Source organism: Passer domesticus, chromosome 19 (assembly GCF_036417665.1).
Source record: "Passer domesticus isolate bPasDom1 chromosome 19, bPasDom1.hap1, whole genome shotgun sequence".
Lineage (NCBI taxonomy): Eukaryota > Metazoa > Chordata > Aves > Passeriformes > Passeridae > Passer > Passer domesticus.
Window position 1 is genome coordinate 3,851,647 of NC_087492.1, and position 21,889 is coordinate 3,873,535.

General features: G+C 42.5%; 1 protein-coding gene across 3 annotated transcripts; it reads left to right on the forward strand.

The window, feature by feature from the left end:
* The first annotated feature begins 498 nt into the window (after positions 1-498).
* Positions 499-21,428, forward strand: SLC6A4 (solute carrier family 6 member 4). 3 transcript variants are annotated; one of them, XM_064394682.1, is made up of 15 exons: positions 5,759-5,922; positions 7,228-7,435; positions 7,642-8,243; positions 8,934-9,068; positions 9,672-9,891; positions 10,289-10,427; positions 10,797-10,931; positions 12,623-12,726; positions 13,414-13,541; positions 13,852-13,964; positions 14,645-14,776; positions 15,725-15,824; positions 16,173-16,273; positions 17,612-17,779; positions 18,442-21,428. In XM_064394682.1, the coding sequence occupies exons 3-15, from the start codon at positions 7,787-7,789 to the stop codon at positions 18,514-18,516; spliced, it is 2,007 nt and encodes a 668-aa protein (XP_064250752.1). In that variant the 5' UTR covers positions 5,759-5,922; positions 7,228-7,435; positions 7,642-7,786; the 3' UTR covers positions 18,517-21,428. The 3 variants fall into 3 exon arrangements, with proteins under 3 accessions (XP_064250751.1, XP_064250752.1, XP_064250753.1); XM_064394681.1 differs by lacking the exons at positions 5,759-5,922; positions 7,228-7,435 and adding an exon at positions 499-930; XM_064394683.1 differs by lacking the exon at positions 7,228-7,435.
* The last annotated feature ends 461 nt before the right edge of the window (positions 21,429-21,889 follow it).

Sequence of the window (21,889 nt, forward strand, 5' to 3'; positions counted from 1 at the left end):
GAGGAAATGCAAATTACAGCTCTCAGTTTCCAGTTTATTTTCTTTACAATTGTTTGGAAGAAGTCTCTGAAAACTGGCAACTGCTTACAGCAAAGCTGCTGCTGCCCCAACAATCAGCTACTCTTACTTGCCCCTATTCTGCTTTTCCACCTTTTTTTTTTCCTAAATTTGCCCCCTAAACTATGGCATTGACCTGTGATTTATGACCTTTCATAAACAAGTCATGTGCAGGAATGAAGAAATTCTGGACGAAAAGCACTGGAGATGAAAACGTGTTAGAAGTGGAGTGAGGTATTTGGAGTAGTGGTAGGAAGAAAGGAAATTACTTGTTGAGCTTATTGAGGCAGCAAAAGGCTTGTAAAGAACTTGTGCTTCAAGCTTTAAAACCAAACTGAACCTTATTTCTTTATTAAAATAATGCAACTATTTAGGTTTATTGAAAAGAAATTATTCTTTTCAAGCTCTTTTATTGTGATAATATCCCAGTCCTTCCTATCCTCCTGTAATCTACAGAAATTTCTAATTCACTGCCTCCCTCAAAACTTCCTTGTGTCCATCCTCACCCCCATCCTGTAATTTATATTTATAACAACACCCAGCAAAGCTGTCCCTTCCCAGGAAAGCTCCCCTTCCTTCTGCCTGTGCCTCCATTGGATCCTGCTGAACAGATCAGAGCAGGCAAATGTAGCCACCCACCTCTAGGAGGAAAACCGAGCTGCAGCCCTGGTGAAACATGAAGTTGATTTGACTAAAGTGACGCAAAAAATTCTTAAAGAGCTCTTTGGCAGCAGATTATCTGCAAATCAGACCATGTGAGGGGGACTGGGGTACAAAAAGCTCCCCAGGATGCTGAGCTGGCCACAGGCTGAGGTAAATGTGGCTGAAGGGGACTCGAGCAAGGGCAGCGCTCCGGACCGACCCCGCACACAGGTACTTCATCATTTTGTCTTTACTCAGCCCTGCCTGAAGCACTTGATGAAATTCAGGCAGGCACAGAGACTCCTCGGAGCTGCCCCCCTGCAGCAGCAGAGTTTCATTAACTTTCCCTCCTCGTTGCATTTCAGTTATAAAATCTGAAATACGAGCTGAAATCTCTACTCTAGGGTTTGTTTGCTTTAAAAGCTGCTTTAAGGTCTTTGGCAATTTCTAAAACATTTTTCTTGACAATTTCTAAAACGTTTTTCATCTAACAAAGCTTCGGGGGCAAAAAAAGATACATGGATTTTAGTTTTAGTTTTCCTTGAGTTTTTAAAACTTTTAGTGCCTTTTATTTCTTTGCTGCTGCTCCATGCTCTGCTCTGTCATTTCCAGGCACTTGTCCAGCAGTTGTGAATGTTGGGAGTCAAATGCCTGCAGCAGAACATGTTCTGACAATCTAAACTTAAGAGTTTTGGCAGTCCACATAACTGCATTACAGATGTAAAGTTATTTAAAGCTTTCAAAAAGGCATTAAACTATAAGGAAAAATGAAGGAAAGCAGCAGAATTTGAAGGAAAAATAAGAGAAAATAGGCAATTTAAGCTGTTATTTATTTTGAAAGGGTGAAGTGAGCTTTATTAACTGTATTAAGTTATATTTTAAAAGGTAAATGGTTCCAGCACAGTAAATTATTGAACTCAATGGGACAGATTTATTGCAAGTAATAAATCTGAAGAGCATGTCCTATATATTTATAGTCAATCACGTTTACTGAAACCAACTGGCTTGCTGGGTTAGTTCAGTAAGAAATATGGAGTTTAATTAAGGAATGTAATGCAACTGAATATATAAATAGGCAAGGAAAACATGTTTTGATATGTTAAGAGAGCCTGGGGGAAAAGGGATCAGGCATTTCATGGATTTGGATTCTTGAAAATGTTGTGGCATTTTTTTAATGTGGGTTGTCAGACATTTACCAGGGAAGGGCTCAAACACTTGGGCTGCATTTTCTGGTGATTTTGATGGTAAATTAACCGTAATTTTCTTGGAGAATACTTTGCAAACTTCTCATACAAGAAGTGACTGTTGTGACCATTTTCTAATTGGACAGGATGTGATGAATTTCATAAAAACTACCTCAAAACTAGAATTTAATAACAACACCAAGTTATTCCCACACATGGAAATGTGCAGTGTGTTTAAGTTCTTTCCTGCTTTCCTCCATGGAAATATAAATTGCTGAGTTTTCATTAGTAAGAGCCTAAAGAAATATTAATTCTGTGTCTTGTTCTCCTTCCTGATGCTCATGTTAGAACTCTTTTCCCAGGCTGTGTGTTTGCAGCTCTGTGTCTGACAGAGCACAATGAGCCTGCCTGTGGGATAAATGTTTCATACAGAACTTGAGTGGAACTTGGAGCCTGAATTCAGGGCTGTAATTTGGAGACAGCCATTAACAAATCCCCTTCAGAGAAACATCATCTGTTACCAAGGGGTGGTGCTCCATTTATCTAGTGGTGTGTGAGGACCCTTCCTCAAGGGTGTATAAATAATTGGAGGAAGCATACAGAAGCAGTATCATCCCCCCAAGCTTATCTGTTTCCTTGCACTACACACAGACACCCTCAAGCCAAAAAAATGCATTTCCCCTCCTCGCTGCTCTTTAAATGACTGACACCAGCCTGGCAGCATTCCCACTACAGCCTGCCTTCTGTACAGAATGTTAAAGGTAGAAATCTCTATTTTCCTGATGACTTTTTAATTTCAGGCTGAGACAGGGACAAGGCTGTGATGTAGAACTCCCAGGGCAGTTTCTGTTTCCCCCAAAGTGCTGCTTTCAGAGGAGCCTTTTCCCACCTCCCCCTCTCTGGGAGGACAGGAGTTAACCTCTCCTGGTGGCACTCTTGGGGAAGCAGCCTGTGAGGGCTTCCAGGGCCATTGTCCCACCAGCAGGACTTGCTGAGCTCACTCTGCTTTAGCAGGAACGTGAGGGAGCCCCTGGAACACTCGAATATCCATACAAAGGATATTTCATCCGTTTTGTCACCTGCACGCTCAAAATTCCTCTTAAAATACTCCCAGGTCACAGTGCTGTGCCAAAGCACAACTTTTGTAGCATTTAAAATCATTGGCAGTGGGATCAAACCTGTTACAATTCGCTGCACCATTAATTTCAGTGGGTTTTGATCACTCTTTATTTTGATTCTCTTCACCTAGAAAAGAATTTCTAAAAAAAAAATCCCCTGAACAAATCCATTTTCAGTTGTGGAGGGATGGTCTAGATATCAGCTTGGATCTGCTTTACACCCAATGCCCCAATTCTGTGGCTCCCAAGTAGTTTTGATTATCAGGTTTTGAAATCTGAAATACAGACTGTCACACTTGCTAATGAGCTAACAGGAGAGGACATTCTGGGTACTCATTTTTTAAAGAAATCAGTAAAAGTGAACACGTTCAACATCAAAAGGCACCAATTCTTTTTAGCATTATGAACCCAAATATGACTTGTGTATGACACACAGCAGGCAAAATTCACCATAATTGAGAGCAATGCAATTTAATTGGCTGAAATTTTAAATTTTTTAACAAGCCCTCACAGTATGGGGAAATATATTCCATGATACTTTGAATTAAGGGTTGCTGCTGACCTCTGCAAACTCAGAGGAAAATCATGAAACCTGTCTGGCTCATTTGTGGCTGAGAGGTGAGAACAGGTCCAGGCAAGCAGCACAGCCCTCTCCTGCCTGGGGTGAGCGATTCTATCTGCTCATACAAACTTCTTGCTTGATATTTGAGATAAAAGTAACGTCCTTGGACTCTTTCCATTTCTGCACAACTGCCTGGGTGAGCTGCAAGGTGAGTCAGGAGCTGCAACTTCAACCATCTCCAGTTCTCTGGGATAAATGTGAGATTTCGGTCAAGTGAACAGGAACCATCCCGGCTTTGATTCTGTTTGCCAACACCCTGGGCTGGCTCTTCTCGAGTTTCAGAGCTCTTCAGGCAGGAGGATGGAGGAGCAGGGGAGGGAAGGTGGGGATGAGTTTTCCTGCAGCCCAGCGAGTGCTGCTTCCCCACATCCGCGGAACCAGGACACGAAATATGAAATATTCACATTTGTGCGAAGTGATATTCATACAAACCCATACATTTTGCAGCTGTGGGGGTTGAAATGGGGGGCACAGGGGCTGGGGGAGGCTCTGCAGCCCCGGCTCCAACCCGGCAGCTCCCGGGGACCCCGGGTTTGCCTCCCTTGCACATCTGCTCCTTGCTGCCCCTCAGCCCCACCGCTTTGCTCCCCCAGACACACGAAACGCCAATTCCTCCCCTAAAGAGTGCCGAGAGCAGGAAAATCCCGTTGTTGTGGTGCTGGGAAGGGTTGTTTACTCTGAAAGGCGAGGGATTCCCGCACTGCCAGGAGAGGTCACTGCGAGCCCCCAGAATAAACAGGAGATGCTCCAACACTCGAGCAGCAGGAGCCGGGCTCCAGGCCAGGGATGCTCCTCGAGGGCTGCTCTGGTACAGGCACAAGAGCCGCATTTGTGCATCAGGGAATAGGCAGGGGTTTTATTCCTGCAGTGTTTGTTCGAGTTCATCTCCGTGCGGGAGGTAAATAAATATAATTTAATTAATGTTTGATGTGAACAGCGTTGGTGGCTGCAGCACCACGTGTGCAAACACAAGCCTTCAGTTACCCACCCAAATGTTTTCAGCAAAGCTGGGAGAGCTGTGGAGGACTCCAGGGTCACTCCTCTGTAGTCACTCTTTGCCAAGGGAGGGTGGCATTCCCAGGGCTGGCACCTTCCACGTGCTCCTGGAGGGAGCTGCCCTGCAGAACAACCCCAGCTCGGCACCAGGGCCGCCCGGAGGAACAAAGTCACGTCTGCCAAGCACAGATCAAAAGGGAAGGAAAGCACACAGCTCTGTCTTCTTCCCCTTTTTATCTCCTTTTTCTCCTGCTGCTAATTGGGGCTGATAAGGAGCCACGGTGCAGTTATGTAACAGCAACCTTTGGGACAGCTCAGACTGAAAACAGTAATAAACTGATATTGCTGAGATCACTGCTGTCATCATTCACCTGAACTGGGGGTCTGTGCAGGGAGGAGAGGAGGCTGAGGTGGGCAAAATCCTTCACTTTTGGGCTCCTTTTCCCCTGGATATCTTCCCTGGTGTCCGAGCACGTTTCCCACCCCAAGAGCTCTCTCTGCAGCTCTTTACACCTTTGTAGTGCTCACAGTGCCTTCAATTTTTTTTTTCTTGATTTGTAGGAAAGCAAAGAAAAATGTACATTCTCCCACAGTTTTTTATGGTGTAATGAAATAATCTGAAACTGTTCTGCTTGCATGTGCCAACTATGCCCCTGTGAACTCCACTGTGGAGCCGTGGACTTCATCACTCCAGAGATTCCCCAGGACAGCTGACAAGCTGTCATTCCTTTTTCAGAAAGAAATAGCTCTGATTTCAGCTGGATCCCCTGAAAATTCACATGTAATTTTGCATATTTGAGGCTCGAACTACTGAAAATTCAGCCAAAGTATTTCAATTAATGTGATTTTTTTTTTCCTGTGGTGTGCAGAAGAACAGGAGAAGGAGTTTAGGTCTGGACGGACAACAATCCTGGTTGTCACAAATCCTGGATATCAACAATACACTCCTTGACCTCCCCTTAGTAAATAAAGCATTAAAAATGTGCAGAAATAAAGAGTTTTACAAACACACTGACAGTTTAAGCCTCAGGTAAGGCAAAATCAACCCCATGAGATAATGCAGTTAAATCAACATCCTTTACAGTGTTCCCATTTATGGGTGAGAGGAGTAAAGTCCAGAAGGGCTCAGGTTACTTTTCCATATTCCCACCTGCTATTTACCATGCTCTGTACAAGGGGAGGATTGGCTGTGGCCTTCCCCTGGATTTGTGTGGCCACCAGGGCTGTTTCCATCTCCAGAACCTCTTTTGGGACATTTGAAGGTTTTGGACTCCAAAGGCATTCAGGTTTTATAGTCCTGCAGGTAAAAGAGAACCTCCTGTTCTTTGCCCTGGTGTTTTTCTCTCAATCTGAAGATGTTTCAATCTTTGTGGATGGTTAATTAACAGCAGCAAAGCACTTGCTCTTGTAAGAATTCAAATTAATGATGCACTGCTTGCTGTATGACAAAAAAGAGACTGTTTGGGTAGAGACAGAATGTAAACCTGAAGAACTAAAGATTTCTGAAAGTTATAAGCAATATTTTCAAGTGAATTTTATCTCTAAACCATCCTCCTGTTTGCTCTGCAGCTCAATGACTTTCCTTCTCTTTCTGCTTGCACCGAGAAATGTTTATAAAAGGTTTAACAAACTGTCTTTGCAGAAGGTGGAAAGCCAGGAAAAACTTGAGTTTTAATAGCTCTGATAATCAGCAAATTCTAGAAATAAGCAAATCATATCACTTCTCTTAGTTTTTTCCTGCAGTTATAAGTGAAATAATGCTCTTTTTTTTCTGCTAGGATGTGACAATGACATTTACTACCATGACAAAATGTTTTGAAAGGGAAAAATTAGATGTAATTGCAATCATTTAATCTTGGCATGGCGTAGATTGTGTGACTCTTTGCTAGCAATAAAGCAGGGTTACTGCCCTGGGGAATTTACAGCACAGGGGATCAGCTCCTGTTCCAAGGTTTCCTTGGGTAAAGGCAGCTGGGTGTTTACCTGAACAAATCAGCAGAAAAAAAAACTTGACCTGCTCACAGCATCACAACTCCTCTGTTATCTTTGTTCTGCAGGAAAAGCTGATTGTGTTATACTTTATTTCAGGGTGGTTTATTTCCCTTGGATTCTGTTTTTAGCACATCAGAAGAGGGCACAGAAGCCAGGGATCCTCCCAGTGCCTGTTTTTTTTTGCTGGCAGTGGGCAGGAGCACAGGAGCAGTGCCCACCACCCTTCCCAGGGCTGGGACCACAGTGTCAGCAGACCCCAACTGAATGAAAGATGCTTTTATTTGCCCAGGGAGTCTTATAAAACCAGGGACAAGTCTTGTCCTTTAGACTCACATGTTAGTTCTTAATGAGAAAAAATCAAATCAAAAAATCAAATAAGTTTCTGACCTCTTCTTCTTGTTATTGGTGTTGACTGAGCCTCAAAAGTTAGTTGATGCAAAACCACTGATATTTAAATATTTTCTAAAATTTCATTTAAGCCTTCCACATCTGCTGCTAAACAGAGCAGACATTGTGGGATTTCTGAAGAAAGGTGGTCATGAAATGTAATTTTCATATCATGGTTAGCTCATATTTGTGTAATTAACTCTTTTCCCTTCATACTGGGTGAATCTAGAAATTGCCACAAGATGAGTGGATGAGTTGCAGGATGAACTTGGGAAATGAAAATAAAAGTCCCACTAAGCTCTGCCCTCAGTTTGCCAACTGGGAGCCCAGCAGTGTTCAGAGAAGGTGATACCAGCAGACAGCAGGACTGTGACTGGCTGTGAGGTGTCCAGCAATGCACAAAGTCCAGCAGATCCTCCTGAGAGGGTGTGATCCAGGTACACCAGGTTCTGCTGTCAAAGAGATGATTTCTTCCTGCCTTTCTCTGGGCAAAATCCCAGATTATCTGCTCTGTGATTCACTTTGCATGCTGTGATGGTTAATTACCTCTGTATTTTAATCACAGAATCTGCTGGCTGTAACTTGAAAATTTCCAGCACCAGTAAAGCTTGTAATGGATTTTCAACTCTTTTTCATTTCTTAGATGGTGCTTGTGCCTTCAATCTGATGGATTTAAGTATGGAAGAGGAATTCTAAAAGTGCTGGGAACAAAGGTGTGGGAAGACAAACCCCGAAGGGACCCTGTGCTGCTGCCTGCCTGCAAGTGACCAGCACAAATCTCAGCAAAAATGGAAAAAAAGCCCACAAGCAATGAGACAGAGCCCCTGACTTCCAAGAAAGATGCCTCAGACTGTAGCAAAGGAGAAGACTGCAAAGAGAACGGACTTCTGGTCAGGAACCCTAAATCTGCCCTACGGCTGGTGGAGGATGGCAGCAAAGTCCACCCGAGCCAGGGGGACAAAGGGGAGGCAGCTCAGATCTCCAATGGCTTTTCAGGGGTCCAGAGCTCAGCTCCCTGCCATGCAGAGGTGGAGGATGCCCAGGGCACGGCCCCAGCAGCCACCACCACCACCACCACCACCACGTCCACCACCTGCGGGGCCGAGGCTCAGCAGCAGCTGATGGAGCTGGAGGACAGGGAGACCTGGAGTAAAAAAATTGACTTTCTCCTCTCTGTCATTGGATACGCAGTGGATCTGGGAAATGTGTGGAGATTTCCTTATATCTGCTATCAGAATGGAGGAGGTCAGTGCCCACTCGTGTTCATTGCTCCTTAGTGCTGAATTTCTCGGTTTATAAATGGATGGTTTAGTGGTTTTTAAAATATCATGTGTAACAAATGATCAAGGAGAAATTATTCACTGAAAATCCTAAATATTGAGATAGGATAATCACAGAAAAGCTGTTTAGCACAGCACAACTAGAAGCTGAGAACCAGGTAGGTGCAGACCCACACTCCAACACCTCAATCCCTTTCCCAAGGAGCATTTTAAAATCTGATAAACCAACATGTCTAAACCAACTCATGAGGAAGGCTGGGTTTCTGACTCACTGACATAAGAGACAAAATACAAATCCAAAATCTAATCAAGGAGATCTCAGAAAGGATTTTCGTCTCTCTGATGTAACAAAGGCATTTTATTGGAGAAATTAATAATTTTATCTGTAGCCCATCTCACAGCTGTGAGAGTCAGTGGAGTCTTGGTGAATCCTGTGTTGCAGAAATGTGAGAAGTTTGGCCTGGGTGTTGCTTCTTGTTCACACCGCTGGGTAGTTACTGTCATGAGGAATCCCACAGTAATTCAGAGGTGTGCTGGCAAGGGAGGGGATCTGCATTTTCCCTGTGGGATAAAAGGAACTCCTGTTTATGGAGTGCTGGTACTGTTGGAAGATAAGTCTGTGAAGAGTTACAATCATCTGCTTTCTCTCTTGCAGGAGCATTCCTCATTCCTTACACAATCATGGCCCTCTTTGGAGGGATTCCTCTCTTCTATATGGAATTAGCACTAGGACAGTACCACAGGAATGGCTGCATTTCCATCTGGAGAAAAATATGTCCTATATTCAAAGGTAACAAAGGGAAATGGAACTTTCTGAATAACTGGAAAATATTCCTATAAAGGTGGCATTTTGGGGGGCAAAAAGAAAATCTCATAAAGTCAAGTAAGACTTGTTCTACACAAGATTTTGGCTTTACAAAGAAAGCTTTCCTAAACCTCCAGGTGCACTTGCACATGTGTGTGTACTCTTGTATACACATACAGTATGGAACTCAAATTGATTAGAGAGAGGCTGACCAAGCCTAAAATGATAAAGAATAAAAGGAACTGTTCTATATCCTCATTTACTCTTGTTCCCAGTGCTGTAGCTCTGATCCTGTCTTTTTATTTACTGAGACTGCAAGATGCCTATTTCTAAATTGCAGACATTTAGGAACACATAGAAAATATCTATTTAAAAAAAATGTTCTGTCTTGATTGAGGATGCTTTGCTGTAATCAGAGTGTTTCTGAAGTCACAAGAAATGCCAGTGCTGTAAAGAGCTGGGAGGGTGTGTGTTCCTCCTGCAGAGCTGCCTTAGACAAACAGTTATTGATGTGATAACCAATCCTTTTTTTCTTTTTTTTGCCTAAAACTTACACTGACTAAATGCAATGATTTCCTGCCTCTCCAGGAATTGGCTTTGCCATCTGTATCATAGATCTTTACGTAGCCTCCTACTACAACACCATCATGGCTTGGGCTTTTTACTACCTCATCTCCTCCTTCACGGCGGAGCTGCCCTGGACCAGCTGCACAAACCCCTGGAACACAGGAAACTGCACCAACTACTTCAGCAAGGACAACGTCAGCTGGTCCCTGCACTCCATCTCTCCTGCAGAAGAATTTTATACGTAAGTGCATGTAAGTGAGGATGGTGGTGGCAGCCAGACTGCTGGAACACCAGCAAGGTTTTCCTCAGAGGGCAGCAGGGCTGATTGCTGATGGCATCCCCTTCAAATCACTGGATTTTTGTAGGGGGATGTAATCTTAGGGTGCATGGGGGTTGGTCTGTGTTTTAGGAGTTTCCCAGTTGCTGTCTGCTGTCACTTATCATCACTAGTGTGCTGTTAAAACCAATCTTTTAAGTAAAATAAAACGAATCCCAAATGTCATGACTTTGAAGGCTGCTTATCAAGATCTCAAGATTCCTTGTAATGCTCAGACCACAGTATGGGACTGTTAAATGCAAGTTTAATGTAAGCATTTGTTTAAAAAGTATCTCTGCTGTGTTTTTCTTGCCTCTTGCAGCCGCCAGGTTCTGCAGGTGCACAGGTCCAATGGGCTGGATGACCTGGGGGGCATTAGCTGGCAGCTGACCCTCTGCTTGCTGCTGATCTTCACCATTGTGTACTTCAGCATCTGGAAAGGGGTCAAAACATCTGGCAAGGTGAATGCAAGAGCAAGACACATCAACTTGTCTTGAGGCAGCTCTACCTGAGCCAATGAACTGTCAGGAGGTCAGCTCAGGTTGTTTCCATGACAGGGATTGTGGGCTGATGTATTTGGGGAGCACTCGCTGTACGGTGGCTGCTGCTCGTGTCCAAGCAATAAAGAACAAAAATAAGTGACACTGTTCTCTGGGCAGGACCAACCCTGCCAGGGAAAGGGCTCAGATGTGCAAACTGCCTGTTCACAGACCTGCAGAGAAGCTCATGTGAAGATGCTATAAATGCTGAGACATATAACATGATTAATTAATTATTATCCCTGCTAACTTTCTCCCCATGGCAAACGCTCTCACCATGTTCCCTCACAGGTGGTTTGGGTGACTGCCACGTTCCCTTACATCATCCTCTTCATCCTGCTCGTGAGAGGTGCAACTTTGCCTGGGGCTTGGAGAGGTGTCCTCTACTACCTGAAACCTGACTGGCAGAAACTCCTGGCCACTGAGGTAAAGAGCTTTATAAAAGGGAGATTTGCTTTCAGCCTGTCTGTGTGTGTATCACCATAGATGCAGAGAGCATGACTGAACAAATGTCTTAACATGGACTTAAAAGCCTGAGTCCATGCTATTTCCATAATTATAAATAATTTTAGAGTCCACCCTCAATTTAGCCTGAACTACAGGCAGAGCTCCCACACAGTGGTTGAACAGAATGAGTGATCTGATTAGAAGAAAGCAAGTGACCAAATCCTTTTTCACTGGGAAAATGGTGACCAGGCTGACACTGAGTGAGAAGCTGTGAGTGCTCCTACACTGCAACAAAATCCTTCCCCTGTGAGAGTCACACTGAGCAAACTGAATTTATTAAACCCTAACAAGTGGTGGAGCTGCAGATTTTTGGCTTAAGGGGATGAGTACAGCCCTACAGAGTCCACAGCTGCCCCTGTTTAAATAGTGCAGGTTACTGGAGCAGAAACTCCTGTCTCCAGCCTGTAACAAGCTTTGGCAGATGAGCCCACAGACACCAACTAAACCCTGGCCCAGTAACTCATGTAAGTGCCTGTGGAGGAGGAATAAATCAGTCAGGCCTGCAGACACCACCAAAATTTGAGAGGAAAGCAGGAGTGAGGACAAACTGAGCTAACCAACAAACCCCAGGCCCTCCAGTGTCTGATCCAGCCTTGAACTTTGGGGATGACAAGCAATCCATCAGGCTCAAGGCTGTGCTCACTCCACTGCCTGTGAAAGTGTCTGCTGAGGAGGGTGATGGAAAAACCCCAAAGCAATAAATACTACAAACATGAAGATTAAAAATTTCCAATGTTTGCGAGTCTGCTGCTGCCCAGCTGATATGGAGAGTTTTGAATGAAGAGGAAATGAAAAGACACCAGTCTCTGATAAAGCAGCATCTCCAATAAGGAGCCACATCTTCTGAAAAAGCAATAAAGGGCATTGATATTGTATTGGATGTATCTGGAGTGAGGAGAGCAGATTGCAATCTGTGTGCTGGGTGATGACAGAGCTCTGTCTGGGTGATACAGGATGGCCTCACACCATGGGAGAGAATATTAGAAATGAGTTGTAATGAACTCCATGTTTCAATCAAAAGAGAATAAATGAATGAGGACTTTCACCTTCAGAAAGAGAGCTGATATTGTACTTTAGAACATTACTCATTAGGGCTGTGGCCACTTTTCAAGTACAACAAGCTTTTCATAACAAGATCATCACACTTGCATCTGTCACAGCTACAACAAAGCTGAATTGAGCCCCAAGAACCAGAACTGCATCCACACAGTCAATGGATTTCCATAAATCCAGGAAAAGTCGACATAGCCTGGGGGACACATTGCCAAGCACAGGGCTATTCCACAGCACACAGAGTTTGGAGGAAGATTTGCAAGACTTCAAAATCAGGGGTATAAAGTTCTCTATACACTGCAAAACTTGTGTTAAACTGATTACAGGTAATTCACTGAATTATCTAGGATGATGGTAGAAGTGCAACAGCCACAACAGTTCTACAACAAACATTCATATTCCAACAGCTCTCTCAACAGAGTGTCTCTTAGACCAGGACCAGGACACAGGCAGACCAGTGAAATACCCTTTTGCAGACCTAAGTGATATTCTGAATATACCAAACTCATTCAATCTGTTTCATGGCATTTTTTTTCTTGGCCTTCATTATTTTTCAGGTTTGGGTGGATGCAGCAGCTCAGATTTTTTTCTCCCTGGGACCAGGTTTTGGGGTCCTGTTGGCTTATTCCAGCTACAACAAATTCCACAACAACTGCTACCAGTGAGTTCTACCTTATTCTATAAGCAAAATCGAGTTTAAAAATATAACTGTGGGTATTTATGAAAAAGAAACAGGGTGTTGGTGAAAGGCACTAAATTGTCAGACCTGTGTACATAGAAATCAGGAGTAAGTGTAACAGAGAACCTGCAATCTCAAGCATTTCTCCTCTGTTACCTACCTTGAAGTAAGATAATTTTTACTAATTTTACAGCAAGAGGTCTAAAATGTAGAAACTTGCCACAAGAAAATGGAATAAACCCCTGCCAAACCATCACATTGTAGTTATTTAATCTCAGTAGTCAGTTAAAAAATAGGTTCATAGTCTTGAGCAGAAAGGCAATTTATGTTTTTTCCTTGTTACTTGAAAAAAATCTATTTCTAACTTACAAAATCCTCAATTCTTTAATATTCAAGTAGTAATTCCTAGTATTTTAAAACAGCAGGATACAGCCAACATTCAATCCAGTGGCAGACTGATTTCACAGCACCTGTATGGATTTGAGAAGAAAAAGCAGTAATGGGTTGGGTTTTTTCCCCCTCTTTCTTTCAAATCTGCTGCTCGTTTTTTCCTTGTATTCCCCTAGTTTTTTCTATGAGTCTGTCCAGATTGTAAACCAAGAGTTGTAACCCTTTCTAGCAGGTGCAGATGAGTTAGGTCCCTGATGAGAGTTAGGTCTTCTGTTGCAGAGATGCTCTGGTCACCAGCACCGTGAACTGCTTGACCAGCTTTGTGTCTGGGTTTGTCATCTTCACCGTGCTGGGCTACATGGCTGAGATGAGGAATGAAGATGTCTCAGAGGTTGCCAAAGACACCGGTAGGTTCTGTTCCATACACATCTCAAACTGCTTCTAAGATAGAATGTATTTGTATATGTACTTCTAGATCGAGGGCAGCACGGGTGATGAGAAATATTTAGTATATTATTCAGGATGCTGACTTTATTGGGCACTGTTACACAGTACAGCTAAAAAAAATCAGCCTATAAATACCACATCTAAAAGCCAGACTGCAGTTTCACAGACGTGGTGGTAACTGCACATGGCAAAGCAGCCTGGGGGGAGAAGTTTTCCCCTGGGAGACACTGTGCACAGCCTGTCCTAACAGTGATCCCAACTCTGCTCCAGGACCCAGCCTGCTCTTCATCACCTATGCAGAGGCCATTGCAAACATGCCAGCTTCCACCTTCTTTGCCATCATCTTCTTCCTGATGCTGCTCACGCTGGGCTTGGACAGCACGGTGAGTAGGCAGCAGGGGACACAGAAACAGAACTACAAACACTGCCCTGGCACTGAGGGGTTTGCAGCAGGACTGGCAGTGCCAGCTGCCTTCTGTAAGACAGCAACTGTTGCTCCAATTTTCATCTGAATAGGTTTGAATATAATCAATTATTTGTCACTGTCATGCTGTGACAATTAACAAGACACTGAAATACAAGCGAATTGATTTATACACTCCTAGTTGACTGCAGCCTTCCAGGCTCCCTTCTTGCTTGTAAACTTACAAAGCAATTATGAAAATCTGGAATTTTTTCCCACAATTTGGATTTAAAAGGTGAGAACTGGAGATACACTAAAAAATTATCATGTGAGTGTGGTACAGGTGGAGAATCAGCTCCTTGAAGCAGGGCTGAACTCAGCTGATTTCACAGTCGTGGTCCTACTGAACCACCTCTCATCTCTCCACATCCTGCTGCCTGCAGCACAGGACTGCTTTTGGATGAAAATGCATTCCCACAGATACCTGAACACTAAATCCCCACCCTGAACAGTTTTAAAAAGTTAGGAGGAAAGACTTGTCTAAAAACCTCACACCAACTCTAGAGAAGAACAAAGCACCAATGCTTCAATGCACTCAAACTTACTTTTAAGCAGGCAACACTGCCCTCTATTTTCCAGTGATTTTTCCATGCTTTTCAGTTTGCAGGACTGGAGGGGGTGATTACTGGAGTCCTGGATGAATTCCCTCACGTCTGGGGCAAACGCAGGGAATTGTTTGTCCTTGGTCTGACCATCGTTTGCTTTTTGGGGTCGCTGGCAACCCTGACATTTGTGAGTATCTCAGCCACCCTCAGCCTCCCTCTCGGGCACTTTCCTGCCAATGACACCTTGGAGAGGGTAATTTTTTGAAGAGAGTTTCAAGAAATCAGATTGAACCTCCAGGCTGTTTTTTCTATGCATTAGAAATCTATTACTTGGAATAAATGTGATATTTCACTAGGAAATATGTTGCAAAATAATCCTACTGCAACTCATGATGTGCTACACATCATAAATGGTGCTGCTCATCAGTCAGCAGACAACCAGCCACATTTTATGTGGTTTATTTCTTATTCCCAAAAGCTCCGTGTTTAAAAATAACATGAACAGTTATTATAATCTTCACAATGTATAAAATGTATTTTGAATTTAAAAAAAAAATCTAGTAATGGATTTCCTCACTGTTTCAAGGCAGAAATCATCATTAGTCAAATCAAATTGTTCCTGTGGGGCTTGTGGATTTCATTCCCACAACAAGCAATTTTTGAATAATGAGTGTAAGAATCACAAGGGAAATAGAAAGAAATACTTGGCTTTCCTGTCATGTTTCACTCCACTTGCTCATGTATGTGTAACTTCCTTCTTATGTGAAGTATTTGCTGTACAAGGATGCCGAGTTCCTCTGCAAGAGCTCTCCTCCTTTGTGGTTCTAGATCCCAAATGGAAAGAAAGCAAAGTAACACTTTATTTATTTGCTGTTCAGCAGCTATGATCCTTGGTGGAGAAAGAAGAGGGCGTGCAAAAAGCCATCCCTTTGTTCACTAAAACCCAGCCAGCAGTTTTTAGCTTCTCTGCGTGGCAGCCCCCAGGTGAGGGGTGAGCAGCTCCCCAGGGCTTCCCTGGCAGAAATAGGGTGAAGTGACAGAACTGGGTGAATCCCCCACTTGTGAACATTCTGCTCCAGCCAAAGGCAGCACCAACCAGCAGCAGGGCACACTGACAGCTTGATCTCTTTTCCAGGGAGGAGCATATGTGGTGAAGCTGTTTGAGGAATATGCCACGGGCCCAGCTGTGCTGACCGTCGTGTTCCTGGAGGCAGTGGCTGTGTCCTGGTTCTATGGTACCTCCAAACATCCCACCCCAAACTCCTGCATTGCCTCGGTTTCTGCACACAAGATCACCCATGTCTCCAGAAAAAAGTTTACTAAAGCTTTTTACAGACTCACTGATAACTAAAGCAGTGAGAATTAGTGTTAATTGCTCTCTGACAGAAGTGCACAGACAGCTAAAAGTAACAGGAGGTGTAATTCAGAGTAATTAACGGTTTAGTAAAATTAAGAGTTATAGGAACAAAATGGTCTTCTGGGATAGATTCTGAATTTACTTGCTGGGCATAAAAAAGTGTTGAGCATCTCCTTTTGAAAATCTTAGACCTGCTGTCATCCCTCTCCTCCACTTGTCCCCACAGGCATCACCCAGTTTTGCAACGATGTGAAAGAAATGCTGGGCTCTGCCCCAGGCTGGTACTGGCGAGTTTGCTGGGTTGCAATTAGTCCCCTTTTCCTTCTGGTGAGTTTTCTTTAGAGCTTTTTATTTCCAGCACCAAGAAAATCACCACTGAACAATGCAGCTCCTTCTAAAAGCATAATTCCAGTTCTTAGTAACAATTTTTGTTAAACAAAAAAGGCTCAATTAGTAAAAAAACCCAATACAATCCTGCAAGGTCTTGTTACCAAATCACAGTTTTAAGGATTTTTGTAGTTGAATTAGCTGAATAAGTCTGGATTCTGAATAACTCCCCCCCTGCCCTCTGCTAAACAAATTTACTTTGTTTTGTTGCCTTATGTTTACCTCAGCAAAATGTAGCAATAAAAGCTGATGAAACATACTGTCAGAGGAGGAACACCAAGATAAGTAAATACACTGTCTCAGCAACTGCTGATGGACAACTTTAGAATATTCCACTTAAAATTTCCAGCAGTTAATTACAACCACTATAAATCTATAATTCAAAATTGGAAATACTGTCCCAGTGTTTGGCTTGGCAGTGTTATTAATAACATTTGAACATAAAGTGTTCATTTCCTGATTCAAAATTAGCCCATGCTATCTTTTATTCTGACTGGCTTTAGTGGGAGCAGAGAGGTCAAGATGGAGTTTATGAAGCACAGAATGTGGATTTAAGACCTACAGAGTGAATTCAAAACAATTGTAATGATCAAGGCATAATTAACAGACTTTGATGTTATTACCCCTAGAAAGAGAAAACTATAAATTCAAATGTCACACCACAGCAATTTTTACACTTCTGTCCTCTTTGTACTCCTAAACCAGCAAAACAGAGAGGCACAGAGCTCTGGGGATGTGGTTACCAGGCAGAGCTATTTGTATTCCCTGTGGAAACCCACCTAAAATAAGGAAAGCTCAGGATGTAGGATGTAATTTCTGTACAGAAGTTTTTCTGGTAAATCCTGAGCTTCTGATGATACTCTGGAAAAAAAAACAGTCAGAGATCCTTCCTGGGACAGTCACAAATATTATTCCTGTAATATTCAACTAAAAGTATTTGTTGTTTCCTAAGGAATTTTTCAGTCATGAATGATATGCTCAGGAAAATGATCCAACAGCAGTAACTGAGCTGACTTTTTTTCCTTTTCCTATTCTGACAGAGAGCAGTGTAGAGTGGAGAGCATCTGCTTTGGGAAGGATCCTCTTGGTCTTTGCTTCATGATTTGTTGTTGATTTGTTTTAAATCTATACTCATGTAATTTAGGATTTTTTTTCAGTGTCAACATATTTTTAATCTTGAGTCCTACTCATTTTTTGTTTATTTCAGTGCTATGCTGGAACACAAAACGCGTGCCATGAAAATCCACATATTCACACTTTGCCCTTTTTCTCTTTCAGTTTGTCACTTGCAGCTTCCTGTCCAGCCCTCCTGAGCTGAGGCTTTTTGATTATGACTATCCCTACTGGACCACAGTTGTGGGTTACTGCATAGGAACCTCCTCCATCATCTTCATTCCCATCTACATGATCTATCGCCTGGTCATCACCCCAGGGACACTAAAGGAGGTATCCCTGATGCTCTCTTGCTTCTGTTTGACTGTTAGGAAGGAGGTGATTCCTAAAACTATCATGACTGGCTGCTCTGTTCCCAAATTCTCACAAATCTCCCCGGTTCTTACCGAGGCTGCTGACAATTTCTTATGAAATGTTATATCAAGTAATTTTTTGAGGTCTGATGAACTGGAGAGTCTTCCTAAAATTCACTTCAGACACTCAAAATCCCCCAGTCAAGCAAATGAGGCAGTGAAAGGCTGGTTTCATGGCATGTATCTGTAAAGAAAAGCTTGCTTTTCTCTCACATATTAAGTAAGAGTTCTCTGCCATAAATCTGAAATGACAACACTGAGATTTCTTCTAAGTTTAAATAAATACCAGTTCATAAAGAATATACTTAGTTGGCTCAGGGTATCCCAGTAAACTGCAAAGTCCTAAAGCATTAATATGACATCTGCCAAGCTTTGATTCCAATTATGCTACAAATAATATTTAAAATACTGCTGTGTACTTCTACAGCACTTTCCATCTTCATAGTGCTAACAGAGGCCTGAAACACTCTTAAGTAGCTCAAGAGGTGTAACTCAAAGTCATGCTATATTATTAATCTCTTTCTAAACGGCTGACATGTTATACATTGCCCCTAAAATAAATTTCTGATGTCTTTCCAACAGCGTATTCTGAAAAGCATTACTCCAGAAACAGCGACAGAAATTCCCTTTGGAGACATCCGCATGAACGCAGTATAAGCTGACCTGGTTCTGGGGAGGGAAGAGGAGCACAAAATGTCACTTTTCCCCTCCTCTCCCCGCAAAGAACCTCCTTTCCAGCTGAGACAACAAACAGATTTTCCACGGAGGCTGCACCACTGGCACCTTTGGGAAAGGTGATGCCTCCAGCACATTTATCCAAGCAATTCAATGACATCTACTGTGCACTTCCAAGCAGGCTGGACTGAGCACTCACTGTGGAACTCCAGGGAACATCCCTGCTCCGGGAGTGGCACCGAGTGCCTGCAGCAGCCCTCCAGGACGAGCAAGGCACGGCAGGATTAGGTGTAGACCCCCAGTGTGTGGCAGTGCTCCTGTATCTCCTCCCTCCGTGTGATCGTTCGTACCGGGCAATGTCGTATTCGCTTCTAAGGTTCTCTACTTGCTTCAACTACGTGGGAAAATGCACAAATATTTCTGATAGCCATACATTACTCGAGTAAAGCAGGGGTTTATAAACGAGGAAAACAAAAATAGGAAGTTCCCTAGGCTTGTGGTGGAGGAGGCAGAGGGAGAGGAAAAATGCTGAGCAGCACAGCTCTGCACACATCAGCACACACAGCACCGGCCTCGTGTGCATTTCCTCTGGTTTGTAGGTGGTAACAATTTCTACTGTTTCTTGCATAAAAAAAAAATTACAAAGATTATTTTCTGTGATGTTTGAGAATTCACTTTCCTTTAGACACAATCAAGCCACAAAAACTTATCGTGAGTTTCTTGACAAGCACTTAAGTTGCCAGCACTTACTGTACTGTTTCCATAACCAGTCATTGTCCTGGCAGAGCTACAGAAACTACGAACCAACAATGAATCTTTTTGAGTTCTCATGCCAAAAAGTGCAATCTTAAAGATCTCTTTCTCTGCTTCACTTCCCTTTTTTTTTTTACAGTTAATTTCACAGCTAAAATTTGCTGGAGCCTGTAGGGTTTTCCTCCTCTTTCCTAGTACAGAAGTAAAATTTAGAATACTCCTTTTGGCTGGCTGACAAAAGTACATTTACAACTATCCAAACCCACTTTGAAGGTTTAGTAGCTCATACTCTGATGTGACTGCATTAAGTTTTCAAGCTGAAGAAGAAAAAAGAGAGGAATTTTTTTTTTCTTAGCAAGAAGCTGAGTAAAGTTCAGCAGGATTGATTCTCATCAGAACACTTTATATTAAATTTCGAGGTACTGACACACAAATTAACACCCATACAAAGCTCTTTACATGACATGCACACAGGTGCTCCCCAAATGCAGCTGCCCTGGCCCTGGAGGACACGAGTTCTGCTGCAGTGGGAGTGCAGACAAACCCAGGAAAGCATCATTCCTGTACAAACTTGCATTGTATTTTTACTCTGGCACACAGACTATGATGACAGTAAAATAAAATAGAGGATAAAAGGCTCTTTTGTATCCCTTTGCTAATGTTGCCAAGGCTCCCTGTGCAGGCAGAGCAGGGGGCATTAAGGAACATGCTGGAATGACCTGGGTATGAAGCACTTGCCAGGTGAGAGGAAAGCAGGGATGCTGTGTTTGCCTTCTGAAAACATTTCCATCCCCTCTGCCAAAGCTTTCCCCCTTTGTGTACCTGGAGAAAGGCCTCTGCCACTTCCTCTTCCACTCTGGATAATGACTTTTGAGTTCATCTAAGTCTCAATCCCAACTTCCAATGAGGAAATAACCGAAGAGGGACAAGGAGTGTTCTTTCAGAACTAGACTCCTGAACTATTTTTGAAAAGGGAATATGTTTGTAATTGCCACTAGAAAAACACAATAAATCTGTCTTACTGGACAGCTACTCATGTGAAAGTTTTGTAGCTTAGGCCTCAAGTGTATTTGAAATCTCCTTCCAAAAGTTAAATTTTCTGAGTTCGTTAACTGAAAAAATACACATGAAATGTCAGTGTAAGATGAATGAGGTATTTGTACACATCCAACAGCAAAGTGTGGGAAATAAAGGAGAAAACCCTAGCCTGTTTCTTTCCTCTTCAGACAGCAGTTCAGCTAACAAAAAAACCTTGCAATTCTTAAGACACTGACACAGGATAGGCATTGGCTCTCTGGGAGTTGCAGAGAGATTTCCCAAGAAATGTCACATTTTCTAGTGAATTAAGTCAGCCAGGAAGCCCTGACAGAAACACAAGCCCTGCAACAGCTGAAATGTCAGACTAACGTGCTCTGAGTCCTGAGACAGTGAGTGAGGATGAAAACTCTTAGAATTATTTGAAGATACAAAAAGCAATGTAGATTAAAAAGGCTTTCCTCTTCCTGAATAATACGAAGATAAAATGCATCCATGTTTTCATTCTATAAATGCTGAACTTGAAAGGCAATTTAGTTCTCATTTTTTGTTACAGGGTGTACTGGTTCAAATATTATGGTAAGTTCATTTTTTGGTATTTCTATTTAGCTGAGTGGTTGAAATATTGAGAAATTGATTTATTTATACACGTTTTTTTAACACACCCATCTGAAAACATGTAAAGCAACCAATATTTATCAGGTAGCTCAGCAAGCAGCCATACCTTAAACACTGGTTTTGTACAAAAATTACTTATATTGATACCAAATGAACTGCACTGCAGTTACAAAGTGTTTTGAGGCAAAAAAATTCCTTCTCTTCAGCTCACCTTCCACTCATCTACCGCGAGTATATCCTACCCTCTGTTCTGAACAGTGAAAAGGAAGTAATGAAACTGGTAAATTAGGACCATCTTTGCCTTTTAAAGAGAATTAAACTGGAGTTTTAGCTGTACAGAACGAAGTATTCCCTCCAACTTGTACATGATGCACCTGTATTAATTTATGCAGCTGTTTAGTTACAAGTGTTGCAAGCTGATTGTAAGTCATCAGTATGTGCCTTGTACTGTAAACTGTTACTGTAATAAATTTAATATTCATAAATCATCTGCAGATGTCTCTTGTGCCTCTCTCTTCTGGGAAGAGCAAAGATAAAAATCTCAGTTCTAAGTAACAGCAGAATATCTTGTCCAGTTTACAATGCCAGCAAGGCCTCTGACAAAAAGCAGAGGATTTCCCTCATTTTTGAACCCTGGCCCACTGCTAAACACTTTCATTCCATTCCAACAGAAGAACCAAAGCTCATTACAGTTGTTTACACAGAACAGCAAAACCAAACTGCTCTACACTGGAGTTTGTGCTTAACTACTTGATTAGCTGATATATAAAACTCATTCCAAGCCTTTATAAAGTGGCATAATTTACATTTAATTTTGCTCACACTTTGTTTCATTGCTCAGTCTGCTGAAAAAAATCATTAGGGAAACACCAATCTCAAAACCTTTTTTTTTTTTTTATCTAGAAGTACACCTTACTCTAGCATGTGATAAACTTGCAACAGAAAAAAA

What these genes read in the sequence shown, in the direction of transcription:
- SLC6A4 (XM_064394681.1), top strand. Translation starts at nt 7,787, where the DNA reads ATGGAAAAAAAGCCCACAAGCAATGAGACAGAGCCCCTGACTTCCAAG. An exon ending in CCTGCAGAAGAATTTTATAC is followed by an intron (nt 9,892 to 10,288) that starts GTAAGTGCATGT and finishes TGCCTCTTGCAG; the next exon opens with CCGCCAGGTTCTGCAGGTGC. An exon ending in GGCTGTGTCCTGGTTCTATG is followed by an intron (nt 15,825 to 16,172) that starts GTACCTCCAAAC and finishes TTGTCCCCACAG; the next exon opens with GCATCACCCAGTTTTGCAAC.